Below are 24,869 nucleotides of genomic sequence, written 5' to 3'. Positions count from 1 at the left end.
AGTCAATAATCACAAATGCAAAACTACTAAAATATAAAAACAATGCATTTGATTAAAAAAAAGTTTTTTTTTATTTCACCCATCACATACAGAAAATCTCCCCAGTTTTTTTACCATTAAACAGCTCTCTGAAATATTTGTGATTGCTCAGTTTAGATTTTTTTTTGTGTGTTTTTATGTTTTATGTACCGTGTTGGGTAACACCTTGATGTCCAACTTAAAATGTTTTGTTGCAAATCCGATATCCGAGATATTTATGCTTTTCGGGACATTTAAGTATTTTCATCTATATCTGTAGTGTAGTGGCATGTAGTTTTCTCATTTGTATGTGATTATATCTGATTTCAGTCCATTCAAACACCTAGATATCTCATCATCACTCGCTTGCTCTCTCTCTCCTCCCCCGCGTCCGGGTGAGTGGTTTAGTTCAGGGATCAAGCGTTCAGGGATTGACGTCTGTGTCGTTTCATTGGCACTGTCACAGACGCCGTTCATCCGAGCACACGCTAGCGTAGCGTCGTCCGTACCTCAGGTACCGGGGAGACCCCTATTGAGCGTCTCTTTGGGGACCCTCGTCTGACCCTCTCTCTCTCCATCAGCATGGAGCCGGGGGCAAACTCCCATCCGCAGGGTAAGTGAACGATATGAAGAAGGGATTTATGTTTTTTGATTTATGGTGGCTATATCTTTAAAGCTACTGATATATTCGACAACTTCTTTTGACAATAGATGTAAAACAGCCTTTTTTGAAACTTGTTGTTATTATTTTATCGAACTTAAACCAGTTGTCTGACTTCTGTTCAATTCTAGATTAACATAAATCTTTGTTAACTTCACAGATAGCTGGAAAAAGATATATGTTGGTGTTATAAGCTATTATATAACATGAATGACTTGCAGTTGTTTTGTCGTTCTTTGGTTTTTATAGACATGAATAGACTATTATGGAAACATTGATGATTTTTCTTTAATATTTTAGTTTTATATGCAGAACTGATCTTCATGCAGAGCCGATTTTATAAGGTTTTGAAGGCTGAGAGCAGCTGTGTTACACTAGCGTCTGTACTGGCATACGTTTATATCTGCCCTTATTTACTTTGCCTGACTTTGGTCCTTTAATTTCTTGACATCCGTGTTGGATAAAGGGATTGAAGTGACTCTGTCTGCCTCCGTCTCCTGTACAGTCATGGTAAAACATAGCTACTGTAGGCAGCTTACAGATCAGAAAGAGAGAGAGAGAGCTTAGCTGATATAAATAGAGTATGTGACCATTCATTACCATAGAGACTGTACTGTACCTACCTGTTAATGCCCTACCTAAAGCATCAATTACATCCTTTCATTGAAACGCTTTTGCTCTCAGATTTTAAAAGTGTAGATGTGCTTTACTAGAAAGGAAATGACGGATAAAAACCTCATCTTGTGGGTGAATGGTAAAGCAAAGGTGTGTTTGTGCTTTTAGCACCTGTAGATTTCATCCTGTCAGGTCCATAAATGTGTGCTGATGTTTATTTACAAGTTTATAAATACAATCTGGTATCTATACAGTAAATTTAGGTGTTTACTCATAGGGGGCTTTGAGTTCATCTTCTTCTGGTAGAGTACAACACAATCTCAAGACATGTCGTGGTATAGTCACAAAATATTTGCTTTATTTATTCGCGTTCATGGACACAGTTTTCCTCTTTTTTCATGTCATTGAGCATGAATGTCTTTGTCGTGTAATTTTATGTATTAGTTTCTGAAATTTTTTGTCCCTTCACATTTTAGACATTCTAACCAAACCCTAACCCCAGGTGACAATAGTTTCAAAATCGGATGAAAAAATTAAGAAACCAATACATAAAATGACATCCGAATCCAATCCCCAAATCTAACCCCAAGCGACAATGGTTTTAAAAAAAATAGAAAAACTTACAAACATAAAATTACACAAAAAAGTCATGCTTGGGGACTAAAAAAAAACAATAAATAGAAATTTGTGACACGAAAAAGACATTCATGGTCAATGACAAGAAAAAAAGAGCCAAATCATGTCCATGAACATGAATAAATAAATCAATAATAAATATTTCGTGACTATAGCACTAAATGCCTTGAGGTTGCACCGTAGCAAACACTGTTTGTGCAGGTGCAGGTGATAGTTTTTTAATGAATATTTTAATATTTTAAATTAGATAGTTGGGCGGTGTGCACCTTTAGTGATTGTGTGGTGTCATTAGTGAGTCTGGGTCTCAAATCTCTCGATGTCCAACACAGTGCTTTTGCTTTGATGTGTGGTCTGCTTTGGTCAGTAAATATTTCTGGTTAATTCCACATTTATCTTCAGAAAGTGTGGTGTTTAAGGACATAAATGAAATGGCTTGGTCACTTTTATCATAAAACACCTTTTGAGGAAGAATTAGTGAGGTGAGGATGTGAACAGGTGAAGCATAAAGATAAAGATCATGCTAAAGTTAAACCTCCAAGAAGAAGAAACTTACTAAACTGTATTGTTATTCTTAGCAATATTACACAAAGATATTATCATGAGACTTTGTCTAGATTGAAGCTTGTGAAGAACAAATTTGGAACAGATTTGACACAGTCAAGCTTAAATGGCATTGATATTGAAAACAGTCTTGTGTTTAATCCCTCTTCTGAATGAATGATGCACTGCTTTGCACTTCAGTTTGTTCGGTGGTGTTTAGTATAATTAGTAAGTTCACTACTGACTGCTTATGTTTCTATAGGATGGCCACATTGTGTGTGACACATTTTCTTTAGGATAGTTTTCAGTGGTTTCACTAACTACATTTCCATTAACCTTTGAAAATATGGCCAGTGGAAACATGTACATTTTCTGAAAACTCCCATTTATCACCAGAAAGTTTTTATGCACGCATGAGGTGGTTTTTCAGGCAATTCAGAAAAAGTGTATTCCGGAAAACTGCAATGAAAACAGTTTATTTATATTTTCATGTCACCTGATGTATGTAAGTCACATAATTATTTAAAGATGATGCGGTATGTACTAAAACCTCCCAGAAAAACCTCAATATGTGTCTGCTCCTAAGTATAAGGGGCTTTCCTTGGCATTCATGTTTGGATAACACTCTTACTGTGCGTTCACACCAGATGCGGAAGAAGCGGCAAAAAGTTGGACGCTTGAACATTTTGAGTTTACTCGCTTTATTCACACATGAAATTCTAGTCATTCAAGACATTTGCATCATTGGAGGGGCTGATGTAGCTCAAATTAAGTAAACTTACCAGATTGTTTCACCTCCTCACTCACTTTCTTCCAAACAAGATCCTTTTAATTCCTGTAAAATTGTCCTTTATTGTTGTTTTGTTTTTCTGCCTCTGCTCGCTTCCTGTAATCACGTTACTGCTAGAGCAAGCTCCTGATTGGTTAACGCGGCATGAAAGTTTAGATTTTTCAACTCGATCACGCAGCCATTCTCAATTCGCGCTTACCACGCCACAGGATGCCTATTCGTGTCTTTGCATTGACTTACCATGTAAATCACCTTGCCACCAATCGTCTGGTGTGAACGCATCATTACGTCTCCTTCGGTTAATAAAAGCCTAGTTTAGTGGATGTGATATATTTAAACCTACTAACATCATTAGACTTGATGTTTGGAATGACTTATCGTCAGAGGAAAAAAATTAAGTTTCAGCCGCATAATACCGGTTAATGAAAACGTCGTCATTTTCAAATAGTCTTTTGTCGACATTTAGAAAGTAACACTAAAGTTTTGCGCAAATCTGCAATGGATACGCAGCTACTCTTTGTGGGTGTATGTATGTGGTCAGTCTGATTCCTGTTGTAACATCAGCTATTTCCCATCATATGTGATGTCTATCAATAGATGTCTAGAGTCTACAGACAAATTTGACTTCATTTGACTTAATTTTAATGGAATTTATAAAGCATCACTGCTTGTAATTTGTTGTATCTGGTCGGCGGTAAGCAAGTAATCTCCTTGGAGAGAGTGTTGCTATATTTGATCTTTAACTTTATATGATGTCTGTTTGTAAAGACTTAAACCACAGTCCCGTTCATGCCTGGAAAAGATGCTCTCAAGCCAAAGACATACAGTGTGTCTGGGCTGATCGGATGAAGCGTGATCTTGTTGGTTATTTTGGCTGGTACCATCATACTGTAGCTGGCCAGTCCTGCTGTAATCTTAGCACAATGTGTAGACCGATCATAAACTTTTGACCAATTGAAAACTTTCCCTTTGCTGTTGGCTATGAGAAAATTGTATGCATTTTAGATAAAAGCAATTAGGCCACATTGCAGCAGGGTTGAAGATGCATTTGTTTGTTATCGAGGGATGTTGTGTTGTGTTTGAGTAATTGGTGTTTGATCATGAATTGGCACGGCTATGCATTTGTGACCCTGTACATAAAATCCAGGCTAAAGTTTGATTTCAATCAATGATTTTACTTTAATTGTAATCTTTGACATGACGTTACTCAGTCCATATTAAAAATATCAAGATTATATTTGCACCGAATGTACATTACTTATGTTAATGATTTGTGCATAAACAGTAAATCACAAAAAATTACTTTAGACTAAGTCACGTTTTCAGATGTTTGACCATGCAACGTGAAATGTGTTTGTAAACATACTGTATAAAGACAGAACAAAACCTGTAGACAAATATTCCGTTAATTTTGCTTTCTGAATACATTGTGTAGCGTGTGAACAGTTGAATGAAGCGACCTGACATGAGCAATGATGTAAGCGTCTCTCTAATCCAGGTCATTTTCTGTCACATGTAAATGAAAGTGGATCACATCTCTGGAGAATTCACTCTACTGTATCAGCATCTCCAGACAGTCACAGATGGACATCTGAATGAGATTGTACAATATACTGCATGTGAAAGGTTTAAGACATGAAGGATTTCACTTTGAAATGTTTTAATCAGGTCAGACATTTGTAAGCAATGCAAGCTATTTTAATTCCAGGTGTAATATTATTACTACTTATTTTGTGAGATAATCCTTTAATCTGAACCTAAAATACTGGATAACAAAATCAAGCACTTGCTGTTACTATGAATGTGAGACAATGAAATGCTCGATATGGCCGCTCTGACTAATGATTCTCTGTGGGAGGAGCTCTGTACAATCACGTGAGGTGTTTGCTAATCCATGTGCATGGGCAGTTACTGAAACAAACTCGAAAAAGCTACATTTTTATCACAAATTGAGCTTAAAGGGACAGTAAGTAGGGTTTAAGTGTTTTATTAATCAAAACCAATGTCTTTATTCATAAATATGTCCTCGTTGGTGTCAAATGACCTCTGCCAGTTATCTGACTTTTCTTTGTAAGCTTAGAATTTCTTCTCTTTACTTACATTGAACGTGTAAGTCCAAGATGGCTTCCATGTCGTTTCGCCGTATTGATAAACTATAATAGCAGAGAGTGACAAAAAGCACTAAAAGCGTTTCCATAACACGTTTTCATTCAGAACATGTGAACCAGCCAAAACAGACAAGGAGATCATTCATTACATAACGGCTACCGTAGTTGCAACACGCATTTGGAAAAGCGAGGCACTAGAGAGCACTGTTTGTTTGAATGCAAAATAAAATTTCCCCACTAGATGGGGGTAAATCCTACTTATTGTCCCTTTAATATGTATGTTATGGTACAGTTGATGTCAGGTTTAAATGTTGTTCAGAAATATGTTATTTAATTGTGATTTTAGCATGTGATTTTAGACATATGTCTTTCCCCATTCAAATAGATAAGATTTTTGTCTTGCATGACTGAAATAACTGCCGGGAGGTGTTGCAAACATCGCCTAGTGCGACTTTCCTAAACAGACTTTGTCCAAACTTAGTCACAATTAAATTGAACTGAAAAACTGTATATATATATTTTTGTTGTGGTATTTTTTACAAGATACTAATCCGTGAGCTTAAAAAAAAGCATGTGCCCTCATAATCTTTAAACAAAAACTCAAATCTCCTACTCTCTTCTAAACAATCTCTCTTGACTTCCGGTCATATGGTATGGCAGGTGGGCGGGGTCAAAGGGAAAAGATCGTAGTGATTAGCAAATAGCAACATGACCCAACATCCAACAATCCAATCAGTTCTCGATGGACAAATACAATTCCAGCCCTACCTTTTAGTATTTCAGAAGCTGTTTCACTCGGATATACGTTTCCACGGGGAAAATAAGACAATCACTACTTCAGTTTCATGGCGACTTTAATTGAAAATGAGCATTAACTCTTTCCCCGCCATTGACGAGTTATCTTGCCAATTAAGAGAAAACATTTACATGAAAAAACGTGTTTCTAATGAGTTTTTATGGTTAACTATAATACTGTGATTATCCACTAGCACTTACCCAATATATAAAAACCTGAAGCAAAACATTTTTTATAATCATTCTGAATCTGATCTCTAACAAAATTCCTTCACAAAAATGCAATTATTTTAGCCTTTTGGTTATATTTAAGAGTTTGGATATAGATAGGAAAATATAGATAGAATGAAACGTTTTTTTCCTCCACATTTTGTTTGTTTGTTAGAAAGCAAAGGGTCTGTTCTTTCATTTGATATATTTGTATGTTTATCTATTTTTAAAAGAAAATTTTCCTGGAAGGCATTTTGTGAAAATCACAAAAAATGCTGGCGGGAAACTTTTAAAAAAAGGCTGGCGGGAGTGAGTTAATCTTAGCTTTTCTTTCATAGAAAATGTGGAAATGCTTAAATTTGCTTTAATGTATTTCTAGATGAGTCTTCTTATTGACTTTTGAGCTCAAATGTTGTTGTTTGAAATTGCGCAATAAACGTCATGTCGGCTGCACAAGAGTTCATGTAGTCAAGTTTAAGTTGACCTGTAGTAACCCGTAGTACAAATCTCTGAGACTGCTGAAGGTTTGTGTTTACTCTTCTGCTAAACCAACAGCTTTTGAAACGTTTGCTTTGCGCAGTAGTGCTGATAAAACACATCGCTCATGTCTCAGTTTGGTGTTAGGATGGTTTTATGGTGGAGAGCTGTGAACTTTAAGTCATCAATAATAACAGCATGTAAGCATCATAAAGAGTGATGAATGTGTTTGTTCACACAATATATTGTGATACTCTGACAGTTCTAGTGCACACATGAATGATATCCAATCTGGTGAACGGTCACAACATTGATTCATAGTTGTTGGCCTTTTAACATGTACCATCAGTTGTACTCTTGGACTTTATTTAACAAAGTAAACTTGTCAAAGATATGTAATGTAGTGCGACCCTTTTGACTTCAGAAATGTTTGATTTAGGTTCTTGGAACATGACTGCAGTTTAAGTACATCACTGAATCTGAATTTTACTGACCGAAGAAACGAATAAACAATTTCATCTGAAAATATCAGCTGGACTGGTGTAGCTCAGTTCAGCTGTTTATTTAAAATCACTGCAATTTTAAATCTATTATAAGCTTAACTAAGTCATACAGTACATGCACTGTGAAATAAAGGAGCTTGAAAGGTTCTTCACAGTGATGTCATAGAAGAACCTTTTTGGTTCCCGAGAGAACCATTCATTATAGAACCATTTAATTCATACCATTATATAAATACAGAAAGGTTCTTCTGATCTTAAAGTCCACGTACAGTCTAATATTAAGTGAATTATGCTCTCAAATGGTCGGGGGGTGTTCACTGTAGGCGCTGAAACCACACCCACCACCGTTGTCATGAGCAATTGGGTCTCCCCCGAGGGGAAACCCTTCCGATCTCTCTGATGAAGCCAATACGGAAGTGACTTAAACTGCAATTCATCGACTGGCCGCTTGAGGCTGGCTGCAAAAGGGAGTTAATTTCCATATACCACCATGTTAAAGATGGCCGACTTTACAGTAGAAAAATAATGTTTACAGCCTGGTACACAAATAGTTTTTGGTCTGTATAGCTAATTTTGCCCTTCATGACAACTGTGAAGGGGGTGAATTTTTTGTAACTCCTCAGTTTAAATTATATTAAGCTTTAAAGTTCTGCATAATTAAGGGTGTGGCCACTTGAGTGAGGGGTGAACATCCACTGCCGTCACTAGAATCAAGCTAGATGGGCGTGGTTTCAGCAACCAGACATCCCACCTCTTTACCCACATCCCACCTCTTTACCCATTTTCTGCAAATGCAAATGATGCGCAATGACGCGTGGCCAAGATGGCGATGCCAGGCAACACCTACTTTAAGCTTCAAAAACGATCTTCAGAAACCAATGTGTGACGTCATGGACACTACGTCCATCTTTTTTACAATCTAGGGCTGTTTCTCAATTCCAAGAATGCAAAGAACGGACTTGCATTCTCATGGAGATTGGTCTTGCCAGCCGACCTCGGAAGAACGAACTCAGAAGGTTGCGAGAACATAGAACTCACTTGTGAGAATTGAGATGTGTGCGATCTTCCTGTTGGTCACCTGACCTCTGCCATTGTTTTGCACTCCATGCATCCTCGATATCAAGAACACATCCTGGTATTTTCTCGTGTCCTCTGTACTTGCGTTCTTGAGAATTGGAATTGAACTTCGATGGTTAATGATGATGTAGAGCGAGAACACGAGGACGCAAGATCGCTGAAGAACGCATATTAAGAATCAGCTTATGGTCTCCCCTGACATTTTGGAACCCCGACTGGTACCTAATGCCTGATCAAAATTTGTTTCTAATGGCTAAGCAAAGCTGCATTAGCGGCTATGGGTCTAGCATGCTAAATACTTTGTCCAGATGACAATCATTTAAATATTGTTTTAAAAAAACTTACAATTTATGTAGCAGAGACGTCAGCAGTTTGTTAGTCTGGTTAAAAATAATATTTTTGATTATATTAAATTATAAACGTACCCTATGAAAATTAACCATATTTATTATAATACTAAAAGTGTAGTAAGTCTCGTAAATTATCATTTTAAAGCATGGTTAAAATATATTATACCCATTAGTTGTGTGCTAAGCTAGTACGTAAAGCTAACTAAAATTATTTTATTTATTTGTTTAATCTCACTACCAATAGCCTAAATCATATACTACAATATGAAACACATAATTTAAAGGAATCAGTTGTAATTTTAACAAAGTTATAATAACATAAATCAGAACGTGATTTTGTAGGAATTGTAATTCGGCACTGAAAACAGTACCCACTAGAATTTTTTTTCAGCCATCGGAATCACGCAAGGTCTTAAGAAGACCAAATTGTCAGTGGAGACCCAATTGCTAATGACACCGTCTCTCTCAACCTTTAAATAGGCTACCACTACAATCTGAATGGATCCTTTGATTGTATTAGGGGGGGGGGGCCATGCTTGGTAGCTCCAGTGCTTCATCCAGCCACTGTTTTAGCCCTGCCCAAATAATCCTGAATTGTAAAAAAAAAAAACTATTTAACGGTGTAACTTCACAATTCAGTACTACATAGTTCACAGACTTTGTAATGACTTTATGGCCATTCAGCCATAAATTCTACTATGGCATCATAAAGCATCTTTATTTTTCTATGTGTATATTGTTTTTGTGAAGTTCTTTTATGATGTGCTGTTTTATGATGCGTTTTTGCATTCTCTTATACATTATACATGTACATCACTTTGGTACAACATCCTGTTGTTGAAAATGTGCTCTATAAATAAACTACTACTACTACTACTACAGACCTGCATGCACCAATCAGACAGAAAGAAACCCCGGTGGCCTCGCTCGCACCCTATTTGGCTCGCTGCTCCATTTATTTTAATTTGTTATCTTACGACGACACCAAGGTAACGCTACAGTGTGTATTTAAAATTGATTGACAGGTCTGGCACAACAAAAATTAACCTATCGCCCAGCACACAATGTCACAAGTGGTCTTGGCAAACAGAGATGGGGTTGAAAAAGGACTCAATGCACACATGCCAGATAGTTCGGACTTCTTGGGTCCATTTGGCAAAAACACATTAATTTTAAATTCTAGTGTACCCTTGAGGTTTTCTAACGGGGTTAAACTGGACTAAAGCTGCTCTGCTGCTTTAAACATCATTGAAGTTTGACCCGCGGATGATATTGATTTCCAATACAGTATGTTCCAAATATAGAAGAATCATTATGACCCAGTGCATCTGAACTGAACTCTGAACTCCTGACAATAACAGACAATAAACATCTCTCATATCCATACATCATTTTATACATCTACTGTATCTATCATCTTCTCTTTCAGGTTCTCTCTTCATCCATTACTCATTTTATCTATTAATGAAAATTGAGGATGGTTTTATCATAGTAAAGTGCTGAACTATGGTTACTATAGTAAAAACAATGGTTAATTTAGGGTTACTATGGTTTAACTACGAGTGATGGTTGCATGAATACTTTTTGTAAGATTTGTTTATTTTACATTATTTTTTGTTGTCTTCTTTAGGTGATGGAAACCCGAGGGAAAGCATTCCCTTCTTCCATAACACAGAAGATGAGAAAGGAAACCTCTATGATGGGAAAAACATGGCACTTTTCGAGGTACAGTACTGTCTGTGAACTTCACACAAGTCTTTTTTTAAATTAAAGTAATAGATTTTTTTACTAATAACTTTTTACTAGAGATGCACCGATATATCTGCCAATAACATGTATTTTTCATACTATAGGCTAAAATTAAAGCAGCTCAAATATGCATTTTGGTCTGGGACTAGGATAAGCCCTGTCTGGGAAACCACCCCTAAATGACCTTCAAATGGGCTTTAGTTTATATTGAGTTAAAACTCTCTAAACAGATCTGATGGGCATTCCTTGCCTGTTTTTTAAAGCATGGTTTAACTCTAGTCTGATGTCCTGACCACAAATAAAAGTGTTTATAGGTCATGGAGTTTCCTTTTCTGCATTTTAAGACTCGAGTAGAGCTGTTATTATGTCCTTTGATGATAAGACACATTTTAATGTCCTGGTTTTGTGACACACATGACCTTCACCCTTTCAGGAGGAGATGGACAGCAATCCCATGGTATCGTCGCTCCTCAGCAAACTGGCCAACTACACGAATCTCACGCAGGGCGTCCGGGAGCACGAGGAAGCTGATGAAGATGAAGGGGCCAAGAAGAAAAAAGTCAAGGTAACATCCATCAGCTTAGAGACGATTCATGAAAATGAGGACATGGTACAGCCGGCTGAAGTAAAGGAGGTTGTGAAGATAACTTAATTTGAAACACATGTCGCTTTCTGTCTGTGGTGTTTGAACTCGGTGTACAATATCATTGTACTTTAATATGAAACGACGCTTGCATTTTTTACATTCTTTAGGCCTTTGTTGTCTGTCTGTAGAAAATATGACAGGAAATTAAAGGCGGTTTTATTGTTTGATGTGAAATGATATCCAAGACAAAAACAATGTGCCAAATGTAGTAGTCAAAGAAACCTATAGACCAATAGAAACCCATTGTAGGCTAAGTGACTGAAGACAGTATGGCCTTGTACATACTGCAATTAAATTTGGTCTTCACTTCACCGTTTAGTGCTTAATGCTGTTTTGTACACACACTTTAGTAATTTACGGGATTGACAAATGCATGCTACAACCAAATTAACTCCCACAAAATGTAAAAAGTAGTGACAACCGCATTTACAGAAACTCTACATTACAGATGTTTACATAACTGAACTAAACAACTTGTTGTTGATAAAGTATTTAAACGTATATCATGGACCTAATAGTTTTTTTTTTTTTTTTTGAAAAAAAAAATGCCTAGGAGGGGAAAATGTCTTCTGTATGTGCGGTGCAGAAAATGAGAGAGGCACAAGCATTTTCTTACTAGTATTGCCAGATCTTGCATAAAAAATACAGCGAACAAGAAAAACACAATAATAAACCGAAATAAATCCAAATGCTTTTCCTTAAAGATTAAAATATTATGACTGGCAGCCAAAATACATAAACAGTTAAGCGCTAAAACGGTATGTACAAAAAAGATGAGGATCTGGCAACACTGCAAAACAGCGCTGAGAGAAGCAGCCTCACAAATGCGTATAACATGCAATGCCAAGATGGAGGTCTATTGCAAAACATAACGCTGTAATATCATTTTGGTCAAAGTTGTAAATGATAACCAAGCGAAATGGCAAAACCTTGCTATAGTTACCTCTGTGTCAATCTTCGCAGTTTCGGGAGTGAGTCTTGTTCAGATATTCAGATGCTCAGATTATGTTTTAAACTGTAATTCTTGTAAGGGATCAACGTTTGTCCTCTTGCATGAAATCAATCGATTTACTACTGAACTGAATCATTCTGGATTCAAAAGTGAAATGAACAAACGCAGTACTGGCTCTTGACCTTATAAACATTTAGTAATGTGCATTTATTGAAGTTATGCATGAGGCTTCTGGTTATGCACTTTTGTGTTTGTATTGTAATTTTTATTTGAATAATTTAGGCACAACTTGATTTGATTGGCAATGTTTGTCATGGACTATAAATGTAGATTATACCTTGAGTGTCCCGATTACATCATTTATGTCTTTTTTAAAGAGTAAAGCTGTCATTGAAAATCATTTCCATGCACATCCGCTGTTAACATTATAAATTCATCTGTTGTGCTTCATGTCTCATGCTGTAATGGTCAGGCATGTTGATGTCCCCATTAATCCCAAACAGGTGTTTCTTTAAACGCTGTTGTGTTTGTCTCTCATCTGTAGAGTCCACAGATGGGGACGTTTATCGGGGTTTACCTGCCCTGTCTGCAAAATATCCTGGGAGTGATTCTGTTCCTGCGAATGACGTGGATCGTGGGGACGGCAGGAATCCTGGAGGCCTTTATAATTGTGTCCATGTGCTGCACATGTGTAAGTTAAGGTTTTATTCTTTAAGAATTTACCAAATAAAATGAGTAAAACAGATTCTTGAAACTCTACAAATTTGACTAAAATGATCAGATTAAGATCTGTATCCTAATGTCATATTCTTCTTATTAACTCCTACGACTGGAGTTTGTGAAATGGGCATGTGAATTGGGATGGTCATGTGTTAATGGTTTAGGTTTGTGATGTCACAGCAAGCGGTTGTGGTTTAGTTTTTAATGAAAGGAAGTAGTTTACACAGGAGGACTGAAAGTTTCAGTGTTTTCATAGCACAATGAAGATGAAAAGAAAATGTGATTCCTGATGATATGATTTCTGTTTGTGTGTTTGTGTGTGTAATGGATCAGATCAATCAGTCCATCGATTTAAACCTTCCTCTGGTTTGAAGTTATGTTTGTGTGTCTGATGTTTGTTTATAAATCACATCAGACGTCTAATTCACATCCACCTTCACTTCCTGCTGACGTTTAATGACTCAAGTCATTTATAAATATATATTTTTATTATTCATTAACAATATGTATATTTAATCATTTTCTTCAATAATAACCACACAGCAACACCCTAACAACCAAGACGTTTACCCCGGCGTATGTTTTTAATTGTTTCCAATGGAAGCGTCGTGCTTTTTTTCTGCGCTCAGCGCTGAGCACCCAGAGTTAAAAAATGTTGAACTTTGCTTAAAATGCTCAGCTTGTTAATGTCACTTCTCACTTAGCCGTCCAATCACAGTGAAGGAGTGGCAGGACAGATATTACAACAACCAATCGGCGTATGATTCAACGTCTGAAAAACAAAGCAGAAGTGTCACAGCAACCAAACCCTTAGCTGAAAAATGCTGGCAAGCGCCCACAATCGGCGACCACCTGGTGTTTTCATCTGCGTTTAAATGTTTTGGTGTACACACTCCCTTGGCAGCAACATCCTAGCGACCACCTTATAATATATCATGCATATTGTTATATCATGCTAGCATTGTGCTAAACATCTCAGCCACGGCAAGCACCACTTTTTTAATTTAGACAATGTAGCTGTCTAGTTATAATATATTGATAATTTTGTTTAAACGATTTAGTTTAAAGTTAAATAAACATGAAACATTAACAAGTCTTTATCTTATAGAATAAAACTAAAATAACAGCTTCATGCAAAGCATTCTGGGAACTAAAATCTGAAGTAAAAAAGAAAAATGTTGATGTTGATTTCTGGTTGCTGTTAATTTATTGTTTTATTTTTTAAAGATAAAGACTTATTTGAAGAAACTGTTTCCAGTAAATAACATACAATTAAATCTACAGTAACTTACTGTCTATAACTACAGCGATTTTTTACAGTGCATGATTTTGTACCGTTACAGTAAAATGAAATCCGATTAAACAGATAAAAGAAATGAAATGAGTCTTGGTTAGTAAAGATGAGTTAGTGCCGGTTTATTTCGAGCATTAAGCTTGAAGTACATGTACTCTGATTGACTCCGGTCCAGAGAAAGAGATGCAGGGATTTACTGTAAACATGAAGCTCAAGGACATTCAAATACAGTGGCCAGGTTACATAACAGCACTGACCTTTATAAGCACCAAATGTTCCTGAAAATCATTATTACTGTAGCTTTATATCATTGTGTTCAAAGTCAACATATCATTGGAAATGAACCATTTTGGTTTTATATACCTGTACAGTAGTCCTGTTTTTTGTGTTTGTGTGTGTTCTGTCCTCCACAAACCCACAACAATTGAAAGACAAAAACATTTTAAAAGGTTTGGTCCCTGTTTTTTAATTTATAGATAATAACAAGTAAGATTTCAATAATATTTTGACTATTCAACTACTGTATGAAATGTTCAACTTCTGCCGCAGGCGACGGCAGTGACGCAGTGAATGGGAAGCGTGTGAATGTACTGTAACACTAAATATGATTTAGTGTAGTGATATTAAATTTGACACTAATAATATTTACTTGTGTTTGCTTTCAGACAATGCTCACAGCTATATCAATGAGTGCCATTGCTACAAACGGTGTTGTTCCAGGTAAAATACAAGAAGTTTCCTTATATGAAGTTTGCATGCATTTAAACTTGTAAACAGCATGCATGAGTAATTATTGTGAATTTTTTGTAGAAATGCACATTTGTATGGTCTGTCATTGTATGCAGAGTTATGATGTTTAGGTCTTTATTGTGATCAGCATGTGTAATGGTGTATTCACACAGAACATGAATTCAATGATTTGCGCAAGTAGATTGCGTATAAAGTCAATGCAAATACGCAAATAGATGCAGTCTTCATACTTTTATAGAAACAGGAATATAAAGGATCTTGCTTGGAAGAAAGTGAGTGAATGAATTAAACGTGCAAATGAAGCAGATTTCACACGCAAATGAAGCAAGTTACCGTACTTTCCGGACTATAAGCCGCACTGGGGTATAAGCCGCATCATTCAAAGACGAGACGAAACATATATAAGTCACAGTGAATACGTCGCGTTTATTTAGAAAATTATTTCACAAAATGGAAGCCGAAGAACAGACATTTAATCTGGAAAGGCAAGTTATTCAACTAAACAATAGCAGACAGAACAGCAGGCTGAATAGATGTCTGTATGTTAAAGTAATAATATCAGTTATTTAAACGATAAACCATAACATACAGAACTTACCTGGAAGGTTGAATAGTCTAAATTAACCGAACAGGCCAAGTAGCGTGAAGTTTGCATTCTCATCATTCCACATCACTGAATCCATTGAATTACATAAATACAGGAGCAGCATATGGCGAACTCTCATGGATGTAGTTGGTAATGTTGTCTCTTGCCTCATAAATGTCAAAATTAATTCATACTGACTTACAAGGCGCACCTGACTATAAGACGCAGCACCAGCCAAGATATGAAAAAATAAACGCGGCTTATAAACTAAAAAATACGGAAACTTAAAATGTTCAAGCGTCTAACTACACGTGAATAGTGCGATACTTCGTGTCTGGTGTGAATGCACAGTCAGGGTTCCAGTATGATGATGTTTTTGTGTTCTCACCAAAGCTGGAGGTTCTTACTACATGATCTCCAGATCTCTGGGTCCTGAGTTTGGAGGCGCTGTTGGACTCTGTTTCTATCTGGGTACCACATTCGCCGGGGCCATGTACATCCTCGGTACAATCGAGATACTGCTGGTAAGTGTTGAATTCATCCCCCTTCCTCTACTCAATCGTTTATGTCTTCCTCCTCTTTACACGGTTTTGTAAAATAACGTCTTTATGCTGTTTGTCTACTGTGTCACAGACGTATATAGTGCCCAATGCTGCCATCTTTAAAACAGATGATAAAGAGCTGCAGGCCGAGGCGATGCTGAACAACATGCGTGTGTATGGCACGTGTTGTCTGGCGCTCATGTCTCTGGTGGTGTTTGTCGGAGTGAAGTATGTGAACAAGCTGGCCTTGGTCTTCCTCGCCGCAGTCGTCCTCTCCATCCTGGCCATCTACGCCGGGGTCATCAAAACCATTTTTGAGCCTCCGGTTTTCCCGTAAGTTAGATGTTAGAGAACTTCTTTTTAACATACATTAGAGTCTGACCTCCTACTTTAATCGCCACAATTCTCCTGACAATAAACTCAAATTGAGTGCATCTTTTAAGCTTTTTCAAAACTCTCTTTTCTTATTTTCAGAGTTTGTTTGCTGGGCAACCGCACCCTTCAGAACCACAACTTTGACAAGTGCTTGAAGACAGAAATAATCGACAACGTGACGATGACCACAAAACTTTGGTCGCTCTTTTGTAAAGGGCCGGAGTTGAACGCCAGCTGTAATGAATACTTCTCCATGAATAACGTCACAGAGATTCAGGGCATCCCTGGACTCACCAGTGGAGTTATTTCAGGTCAGAGGACTTTAAGTGGATATCTAAATGTTTCTGAAATGAAAGATGTTGAATGCAGATTGTGTTTGATGTGTACAGAGAACATGTGGAGCAGTTATGGTCCTGCTGGGATGCTGGTGGAGAAATCTGTATCATCAGAAGAGTCGATTGACACATCACAGGACGTCTTAATGCCGTATGTCGTCAATGACATCACCACATTCTTCACTTTACTCGTGGGAATCTACTTTCCTTCTGTCACAGGTACAACAACATACATACACATTACATCACTCTCTCTCTCTCTTTATTTCATTTGTTTGTCCATTTGTTCATTCTTTTCTTTTTTAATTCATTCATTTTTTCCTTGATTTATTTTTTGTTTGTTTGTTCATTAGTTTTTTCCTTTGTTCATTCCTTTCTTTCTTTCTTTCTTTTTCATTTCGTTCGTCATCCGTTCTTTACTCTCATTCTTTTGTTTGTTCTTTCTTTTGTTTGTTCTGTCTTTCTTTTATTTGTTTGTTATTTTTCTTTTTTTGTTCATTCGTTTGTTTCTTCATTTATTATTTATTGTTTGTTCTTACATTCATTTGTTCTTTGGTCATTACTTTGTTCTTTTGTTCTTTCTTTCCTTCGTTCTTCATTTAATTTTTTCTTTTTTCTTTTGTTCGTTCTTTCTTTTGTTCGTTTTTTTCTTTCTTTATTTGTTCATTTGTTTGGTCATTTATTATTTCTGTTCTATTCTTTCAATCATTTGTTATTTGGTCATTCCGATCCTTCTTTAGTTTCTTCTTTCTTTTGTTCGTTCTTTCTTTTTTGACTTTGTTCATTTGTTTGTTTCTTCATTTATCGTTTCATTTTGATTCTTTCAATCATTTGTTCTTTGGTCATTCCTTTGTTTTTTCTTTCTTTCATTCATTCCTTCTTTCGTTCGTTCCTTCTTTCGTTCAAATTTTTTTCGTTCATTCCTTCTTTCATTTGTTTGTTTGTTCCTTCTTTCATTCGTTTGTTCTTTTGATGATTCTTTCTTTTGTTCGTTTTTTCCTTTTTCTTTGTTCATTTGTTTATTCATTCGTTTGTTCTTCATTTATTATTTCTTTTTGATTCTTTCAATCATTTGTTCTTTGGTCATTCCTTTGTTTTTTCTTTCTTTCATTCGTTCCTTCTTTCGTTCCTTCTTTTTTCGTTCGTTCCTTTTGTTCATTCTTTTTTCGTTCGTTCCTTCTTTGATTCATTTGTTCTTTTGTTGATTCTTTCTTTTGTTCGTTTTTTCATTTTTCTTTTCTTTGTTCAATTGTTTGTTCATTCGTTTGTTATTCATTTATTATTTCTTTTTGATTCTTTCAATCATTTGTTCTTTGGTCCTTTCTTTGTTTTTTCTTTCTTTCTTTTGTTCGTTCCTTCTTTCGTTCCTTTCTTCTTTCGTTTGTTCCTTCTTTCATTCGTCCCTTCTTTCATTCGTTTGTTCTTTTGTTCATTCTTTCCTTTTTCTTTTCTTTGTTCATTTGTTTGTTCATTTGTTTGTTCTTCATTATTTTTCTTTTTTATTCTTTCAATCATTTGCACATTCCTTGGTTTTTTGTTTTTTCTTTCTTTATTTCATTCTCTCTTCTCTTTCTTTTGTTTTATTTCATATTTTTCATGGACCGGTTTGGTCTGGTTCTAAATAGAGATTAGTTTTCTCACTGATATTGAGCTCAGCATGGCCGTGTGTGTGAATGCTCTGTAAACAGAACGATTGAGTTTCATAGTTCGCTGTATTATCAGCACATGTTCAGGACCTTTAGTGTAAAAACATGAAGTGAACTTTTGTTGAACCCTTGCCTTTGCGATATAAATTATTATTTGTTTTATCTTAATCTTATTCTTGTTTTTAATTTAAATATTAAGTGATCTTGATAATATTATGTGATGAAAATAGTTTTAATTTTCCTGTTAGACACCTGTTCAATCCTGACTAATGTAAAGTCTTCGTCACTAGAGGTTAATGAGGTTGAAAGCAAACAGATGTAATGTCTCTTTCCTCTTGTGTTCGGCAGGTATCATGGCAGGATCAAACAGGTCTGGAGATCTTAGAGATGCTCAGCGCTCCATTCCCATTGGAACAATCCTCGCCATAGCAACCACCACCATCATCTGTATCCTAAGTTTAGACCTGACGCCTTCCTGCTGAACATCCATTACATATATTAATGGAGCTGTAATCAAATCATTTAAAGCTATTACAAAATTTTCTTAAGTATATTCACTATATATAACTTTAAAATTGAGTTTCTCTTCAGAGTTGTTTTCTTGAGCATGTAACTCAGATCTTTCCTGTGTCGTGTTTTTTGGCGCCTGCATCGAGGGTGTGGTGCTTCGAGACAAGTGAGCTCTCTTTCTGTTTCTTGTTTTCTACCGTGTCCTCCTGGATGAACGTACAGGAAAACCACATTTATATAACACCCGATTTCAGTGGAAAACCTGTTTACAGGCATTTAGATGTTGTTGTGCAACAGTTTCCTCACTGCAGTCAGAGGACTCTTTATACAGCATAAAATATCCCAAGGTTTGAAACGCTGTGTTTACTTTATATTTACATCCTCTTAGGTTTGGAGATTCAGTCAAAGGAAACTTGGTGATTGGGACTCTGTCTTGGCCTTCGCCGTGGGTGATCGTGATTGGTTCATTCTTCTCCTGCTGTGGGGCGGGGCTTCAAAGTCTCACCGGCGCCCCCCGTCTGCTGCAGGCCATCGCCCGAGACGGCATAGTGCCTTTCCTAGAGGTCTGAACTAAACTCATACAATCTAGCACACATACAACCCTTACATACATTTACTACGGTTTGACTGTCATGTGATCGTTCATCAGGTGTTCGGTCACGGTAAAGCCAACGGAGAACCGACCTGGGCTCTCCTCCTGACGGCTTTCATCTGCGAGAGCGGGATTCTCATCGCTTCTCTCGATGCCGTCGCTCCCATCCTCTCAATGTAAGACTCATCTAAAGCTGTTTTATATTTACCGTGGTGACAGACCGTGTTTTCATGGTATTATTCTCTCTCTTCAGGTTTTTTCTGATGTGTTATCTGTTTGTGAACCTGGCGTGTGCTCTCCAGACACTGTTGAAAACACCAAACTGGAGACCTCGCTTCAAATACTACCACTGGTAAGATACTGAATACTTTACCAAAATAATAAATAATATTTGTTAAGATTAGTAAATGCCAGTGTTTTAGTTGAGACCACATAAACCAATACCAACAAAAGACCAAGATTAGAGGATGTTGAGACCAAGACAAGATCAAGTCCTTAAAAAATGGATGGAATCACATCTTGGATATTGTGGGCCTTTGTATTAATTTTGTTCTTTTTGGACAATCAGTACAGCAGTAACAAAAGATTTCAAATAAGTCAATAATTGCATTTTAAAGCCAGAAGTTTTACATCCAATCACATTAATGATGTTAACACAAATCAAACAACGCACCAGCAATTTTGTGTAATTCCCGCAGTTGTGGTCTTGATTGAGACCAAGTCTGAGATTAAGGCAAGACCGAGATTGAAGACAGTCGATACAGATACAAGACCAACACAATGGTCTTGAGACCGGTCTTGAGTACTACAACACTAGTAAATGCATTAGCTCGCATGAACTAACAATGAGCAGTATTGGTTTTTAGCATTTCTTAATCTTAATGTTAACTCTTGATATCAACAGTCGATATCAAGAATTTCATTTTCTTACTAGTAACAATCCCATTCATGATATCAGACATTAAAATTGTCATTACTGACAATTGAATTGTTGATATCAAGAATTAACATCGTTACTAGTGGAAATGTAATTCTTGATATTAACAATTGAATTTGAATGGCAGTCTATGGTGAGATTTCACTAGTGAAAAATACAATTACTGATATCAAGAATTATCATTGTTACAATTGGAAATGTAATTCTTGATAACAACAATTGCCACTGTTACTAGTTGAAATGTAATTTCTGATATCAAGAATAAAAATTTTAACTAGTGAAAATTGAATTGTTGATATCAAGAACTCAACAAATAAAAGTTACTGTTAGTTCATGTAAGCTAATGCATTAACTCATGTTAAAAAATACAACATTGTTAACACAGCTAATTTACAATAAGATTTTGAGCTAAATAAACAAGCTTTTTATTGATGTTTAGTTTGTTAGGATAGGACAATATTTGACCGAGATACAACGGTTTAAATATCTGGAATCTGAGGGTGCAAAGAAATCAAAATATTGAGAAAGTATTCGCTTTTAAAGTTATCCAAATAAAGTCCTTAGCACTGCATCCACTCACAGAAATATTTCATATATTTAAGATAAGAAATTTACAAAATATATTTTAATAACCTTGACATAAAAGAAAAATCTATCATTTTGTGGCTGTATTTATAAATGTATTTATGGCTGTTGCTTCAAATTTACACTCTTAGAAAGCATGTGTTAATTTTTACACATCTTTTTTTGTTAAGCTTTTAACACATTGTGTGTCATTTTGTGTTGATAAAATAAAATACAAAATGTGTATTTTTTTTTTTTCAATAGCAATAGTTTCAATAGTAACACACAGATAGTGTGTTGTCCCAGAATGTGTTGCTTTTAACACATTAGTTCTAATAGTGTACCTGTGTGACTTAAGGCTGGTTTTGTGTGCAAAAAACGATGAGGCATACTAAAAAGTGATCAAATATATTTTAAAACAAACATTAAGGTAAAGCGCTTTGACGGCCTAATACAAATGGAGTTTGATCTCTCTTAACCTCTGAACTGTTACGGCTCATTTCATCTGATCTGGTTGCCAGAGTGACTTTAAAAGTCAGGCTTTAAATGAACAGAGTCATTACAGAGTCATGAATCTCTCTGAGGACAAAAACACATACGAGACACAGACTGTTTTATGCCAGCTAGAAATCTTATGGGTAGGTTTGCACAAGCCTTTTGTAAGTTGTTGCATGAAGTCCACACCAAAAGCTTACTAACTTTATAACCAGTTTGTTATTAAATCTAAGTTTGTTGCAATGCAAAAATACGTAATAGTGCATAAGTTAGCTTAGTTTTGATTTAAAGAGGTACTAAGTTAAGCAACTAGTCCCTAAATATCAGTCTCATAAACTAAAAGTCAACATGTAATTAAATTCAAGGCCTTTTCTAGGCATAGGCATACCAGGCAGTCGCCTAGGGCGCCACCTGCTGATCACAAATTTACTATGTGTCACCATAATAACAATGGTATTTAATTTAATTAAAACTGTGGTGATAAATCTGCTGAACTCTTTGTTATATATGATCTTGTTTTGGGGGTGCCGATAGGGGTTTTGCCTAAGGCAGTGCTTCCTAAAGCTGGTCCTCGAGCACCCCCTCCTAAAAAGTTTTAGATGTCTCCTCTTATAAAACACTTGATTTAACTTATTAGTCTTCTTCTAAAATGGTAAACATGTTTCCCTAACAAGCTGATGAGTTAAATCAGGTGTGTTAAATAAGGAGACATCTAAAGCATTCTGGGAGGAGGTGCTCGAGGACCAGGATTGGGAAACACTGGCCTAAGGCATCAAAATGGCTAGAAACAGCCCTGTCTCCATTTGTTTTTAGTTTAAACACCCAAGAGAAACACATGAGATGTTATGTTTTAGTGAAATGCTGTACACCTGCTGTTCACAGGACTCTCTCATTTCTGGGTATGAGTTTATGTTTGGCTCTGATGTTCATCTCATCCTGGCACTACGCTCTGGTGGCGATGCTCATCGCTGGATGCATCTACAAATACATTGAATATCGCGGGTAAGAGCTGCAGGACGTCATTACAGCCCACGCCGCGAGTCTGTCTGTGCTTCAGATCAGATAATCCGATTACGGATGACGCGGCTTTAATCTCACAGAGTAAATGTCTGTCGTCAGTTTAAACTGATGGTGTGTCTGTGCGTGCAGGGCAGAGAAGGAATGGGGCGATGGGATTCGAGGTCTCTCTCTCAATGCCGCTCGCTACGCTCTCATTCGATTGGAGGAGTCGCCACCACACACTAAAAACTGGAGGTGAGGAATGTAATACACAAATATTTTACATAAGTTCCCATAAAAAGAGAAAAAATCCACACTGATAGGGAATAGGACAATATTTGGCCGAAATACAACTATTTCTGGAATCTGAGGGTGCAAAAATATGAAAATATTGAGAAACTCGCCTTTAAAGTTGCCTAAATGAAGTCCTTAGCACTGCATCCACTCACAGAAATAAAATTTTGATATAAAATATTTTCATGAAACATAATCTTTACATAATATCCTTATCCTGTGCTTTTGGTCATATAGCGGTGTTTGAGACCCTCTTTCTTTGCAACAGATAATCTGGCAGAAATGTACACTGAGGTCCAATCAGCTTTTAAGTTGTGCATCTGTGTATTTTTTTACTTTAATCATATGCTTTTTAATAAAGACGATTGTGGCATCTCACAGGAGGCTTTGACGTGCATGAAAAATGTATTCCACTTCTTAGAATATACCGGGAAACTTAGCGTACAACGACATTCTTCCCAAAATTTGTGAGATATGAATTTTGCTCTATATCACCCAGCCCTAATCTAAAGTATGATTCTGTGCATTCAGCAGATGTTTATTAGTATAAAGCCATATTCGAACATAAGGTATTTTCAGCATTTACAGGGGTAGTCAGTGGCTATGTTTACATGCACAAAATTTTATCAATCCGATTGAATTTAATTTAATGGTTACGACGATACAGTTTACATGCACCCTAAACATTGTAATCTGAATCAAATGTTTGTTTACATAATCAGATCTGTTCGCACAGCCAAGGTTGCCAGATTCGCATATCAAAACCATCCCAAATGGACATTCAAAACTAAACCAAAAGCATCCCAATGACTATTCACAGCCCAAATACCAAAAACTAATGAATTAAATACTTTCATCTTTAACCCGCAGAAAAAAAACAACAAGTGGAAACAGTTTAAACAGTAGCTCAAACCTAAACTCGAAAAAAAGCAGAGGACTTGGCAACGCTTCGCTGCGGACAGCATCTCTCGTCGAGTTCACGCTTTATCTCTGAATTAAAGTCAAAGCGGAGTTGGAGGAAGTTGTTCTTAAGAAGTTTTCACATATAGGTGATGTTTTAAAAGTCACAAAGCTATTTTATTGCTTTAAGTAGCCTAATGTTTTTAAAGTACATATAAATGCTGCAGAATGTACATCGCGTGACCCCATTAACGTTACCTTAATAATGCGTAATGCCACTATTGCATGTTTCTGTGATGTGAATCATGTGATATAAGAGTTTAATATAAGACGTGAACTTGAGCACAAATGTTCTGTGGATCGTAGTATTTTCTCAATCGGATGCAAAAATTCATTTTGCATCCGATTGAGAAAATGCTATGATTCACGCGTTTACATGTGTACTTTTCTCCTGCGGATCGGATCACAGATTGGAGTACACCACCCCCTTCAATACGATCCAAATTTGCATCCGATCGTCCTCAATCGTATTGATTCAGGTGTTTACATGAATGCTTTTCAATCCGATTGAGCCATCAATACGATTACAAACTTTTTATTTTGTTGCATGTAAATGTACCTAGTGATTTTATTGCCATCTGAATCCAGAATATCAGTGTTTTTCTCCGACCATCTGTGAAAAAATCTGCGGTTGTATAACCTACTGTTTTTTAAAGGACACCAAGGTCGTGTGGAAATTTAATTGCCGTCCGAATCCACATCTGAGTTTATTAAAAGGGATTAATGCAAAGTCATTCTGCACTTCCTTTTAGACCACTGAAAAGCACCTTCACGGACTTTGCGTTTATTCTGCATCAGTGAAGCGTCTTTCTTTGCATGCATTTCAAACATTGACACCTTCATAACGGAAATGATGAGAAGTATAAGGAACAAAGTTTAATCATCGCTCTTCTACAGCGAATGGGAACTGATATGAATAAAGAGAAGAAAATCACAAAAACTTTTAAAATGTTTATTATCATCAGCAACAAGTACTAAATACAATTTTAAAATGTATTCAATCACACAACATTGTTTATATACATATAATCAAGAATATGCACTGTAAAAAAAACTTTGCTGCCTTAAATTTTTTTGTTAAATCAACTCTGTCAACAGAAATTAGTTGTCACAACTTATAAATTTAAGTTGACTTTTCTCAAC

At 36.3% G+C, this 24,869-nt stretch overlaps 1 protein-coding gene across 6 annotated transcripts in view; it reads left to right on the top strand.

The window, feature by feature from the left end:
* slc12a7b (solute carrier family 12 member 7b) overlaps positions 1-24,869 on the top strand; it is a 62,591-nt gene that overhangs the window by 22,707 nt on the left and 15,015 nt on the right. For all 6 annotated transcript variants that reach the window (XM_055182967.2, XM_055182966.2, XM_055182970.2 and 3 more), the window contains exons 2-16: positions 10,411-10,505; positions 10,963-11,094; positions 12,672-12,818; positions 14,807-14,861; positions 15,871-16,001; positions 16,111-16,352; positions 16,494-16,705; positions 16,784-16,948; positions 18,724-18,822; positions 18,994-19,051; positions 19,274-19,448; positions 19,535-19,653; positions 19,731-19,829; positions 22,356-22,475; positions 22,623-22,727. In XM_055182967.2, the coding sequence (XP_055038942.2) occupies positions 10,411-10,505; positions 10,963-11,094; positions 12,672-12,818; positions 14,807-14,861; positions 15,871-16,001; positions 16,111-16,352; positions 16,494-16,705; positions 16,784-16,948; positions 18,724-18,822; positions 18,994-19,051; positions 19,274-19,448; positions 19,535-19,653; positions 19,731-19,829; positions 22,356-22,475; positions 22,623-22,727 (1,954 nt within the window). The remainder of the gene's footprint in view (positions 1-10,410; positions 10,506-10,962; positions 11,095-12,671; positions 12,819-14,806; positions 14,862-15,870; positions 16,002-16,110; positions 16,353-16,493; positions 16,706-16,783; positions 16,949-18,723; positions 18,823-18,993; positions 19,052-19,273; positions 19,449-19,534; positions 19,654-19,730; positions 19,830-22,355; positions 22,476-22,622; positions 22,728-24,869) is intronic.

The sequence above is a fragment of the Misgurnus anguillicaudatus genome, chromosome 25 (genome assembly GCF_027580225.2).
Source record: "Misgurnus anguillicaudatus chromosome 25, ASM2758022v2, whole genome shotgun sequence".
In the NCBI taxonomy this organism is placed as follows: domain Eukaryota; kingdom Metazoa; phylum Chordata; class Actinopteri; order Cypriniformes; family Cobitidae; genus Misgurnus; species Misgurnus anguillicaudatus.
Note: the sequence above shows the minus strand (reverse complement) of the source record. Positions and strands in the feature narration are given on the sequence as shown.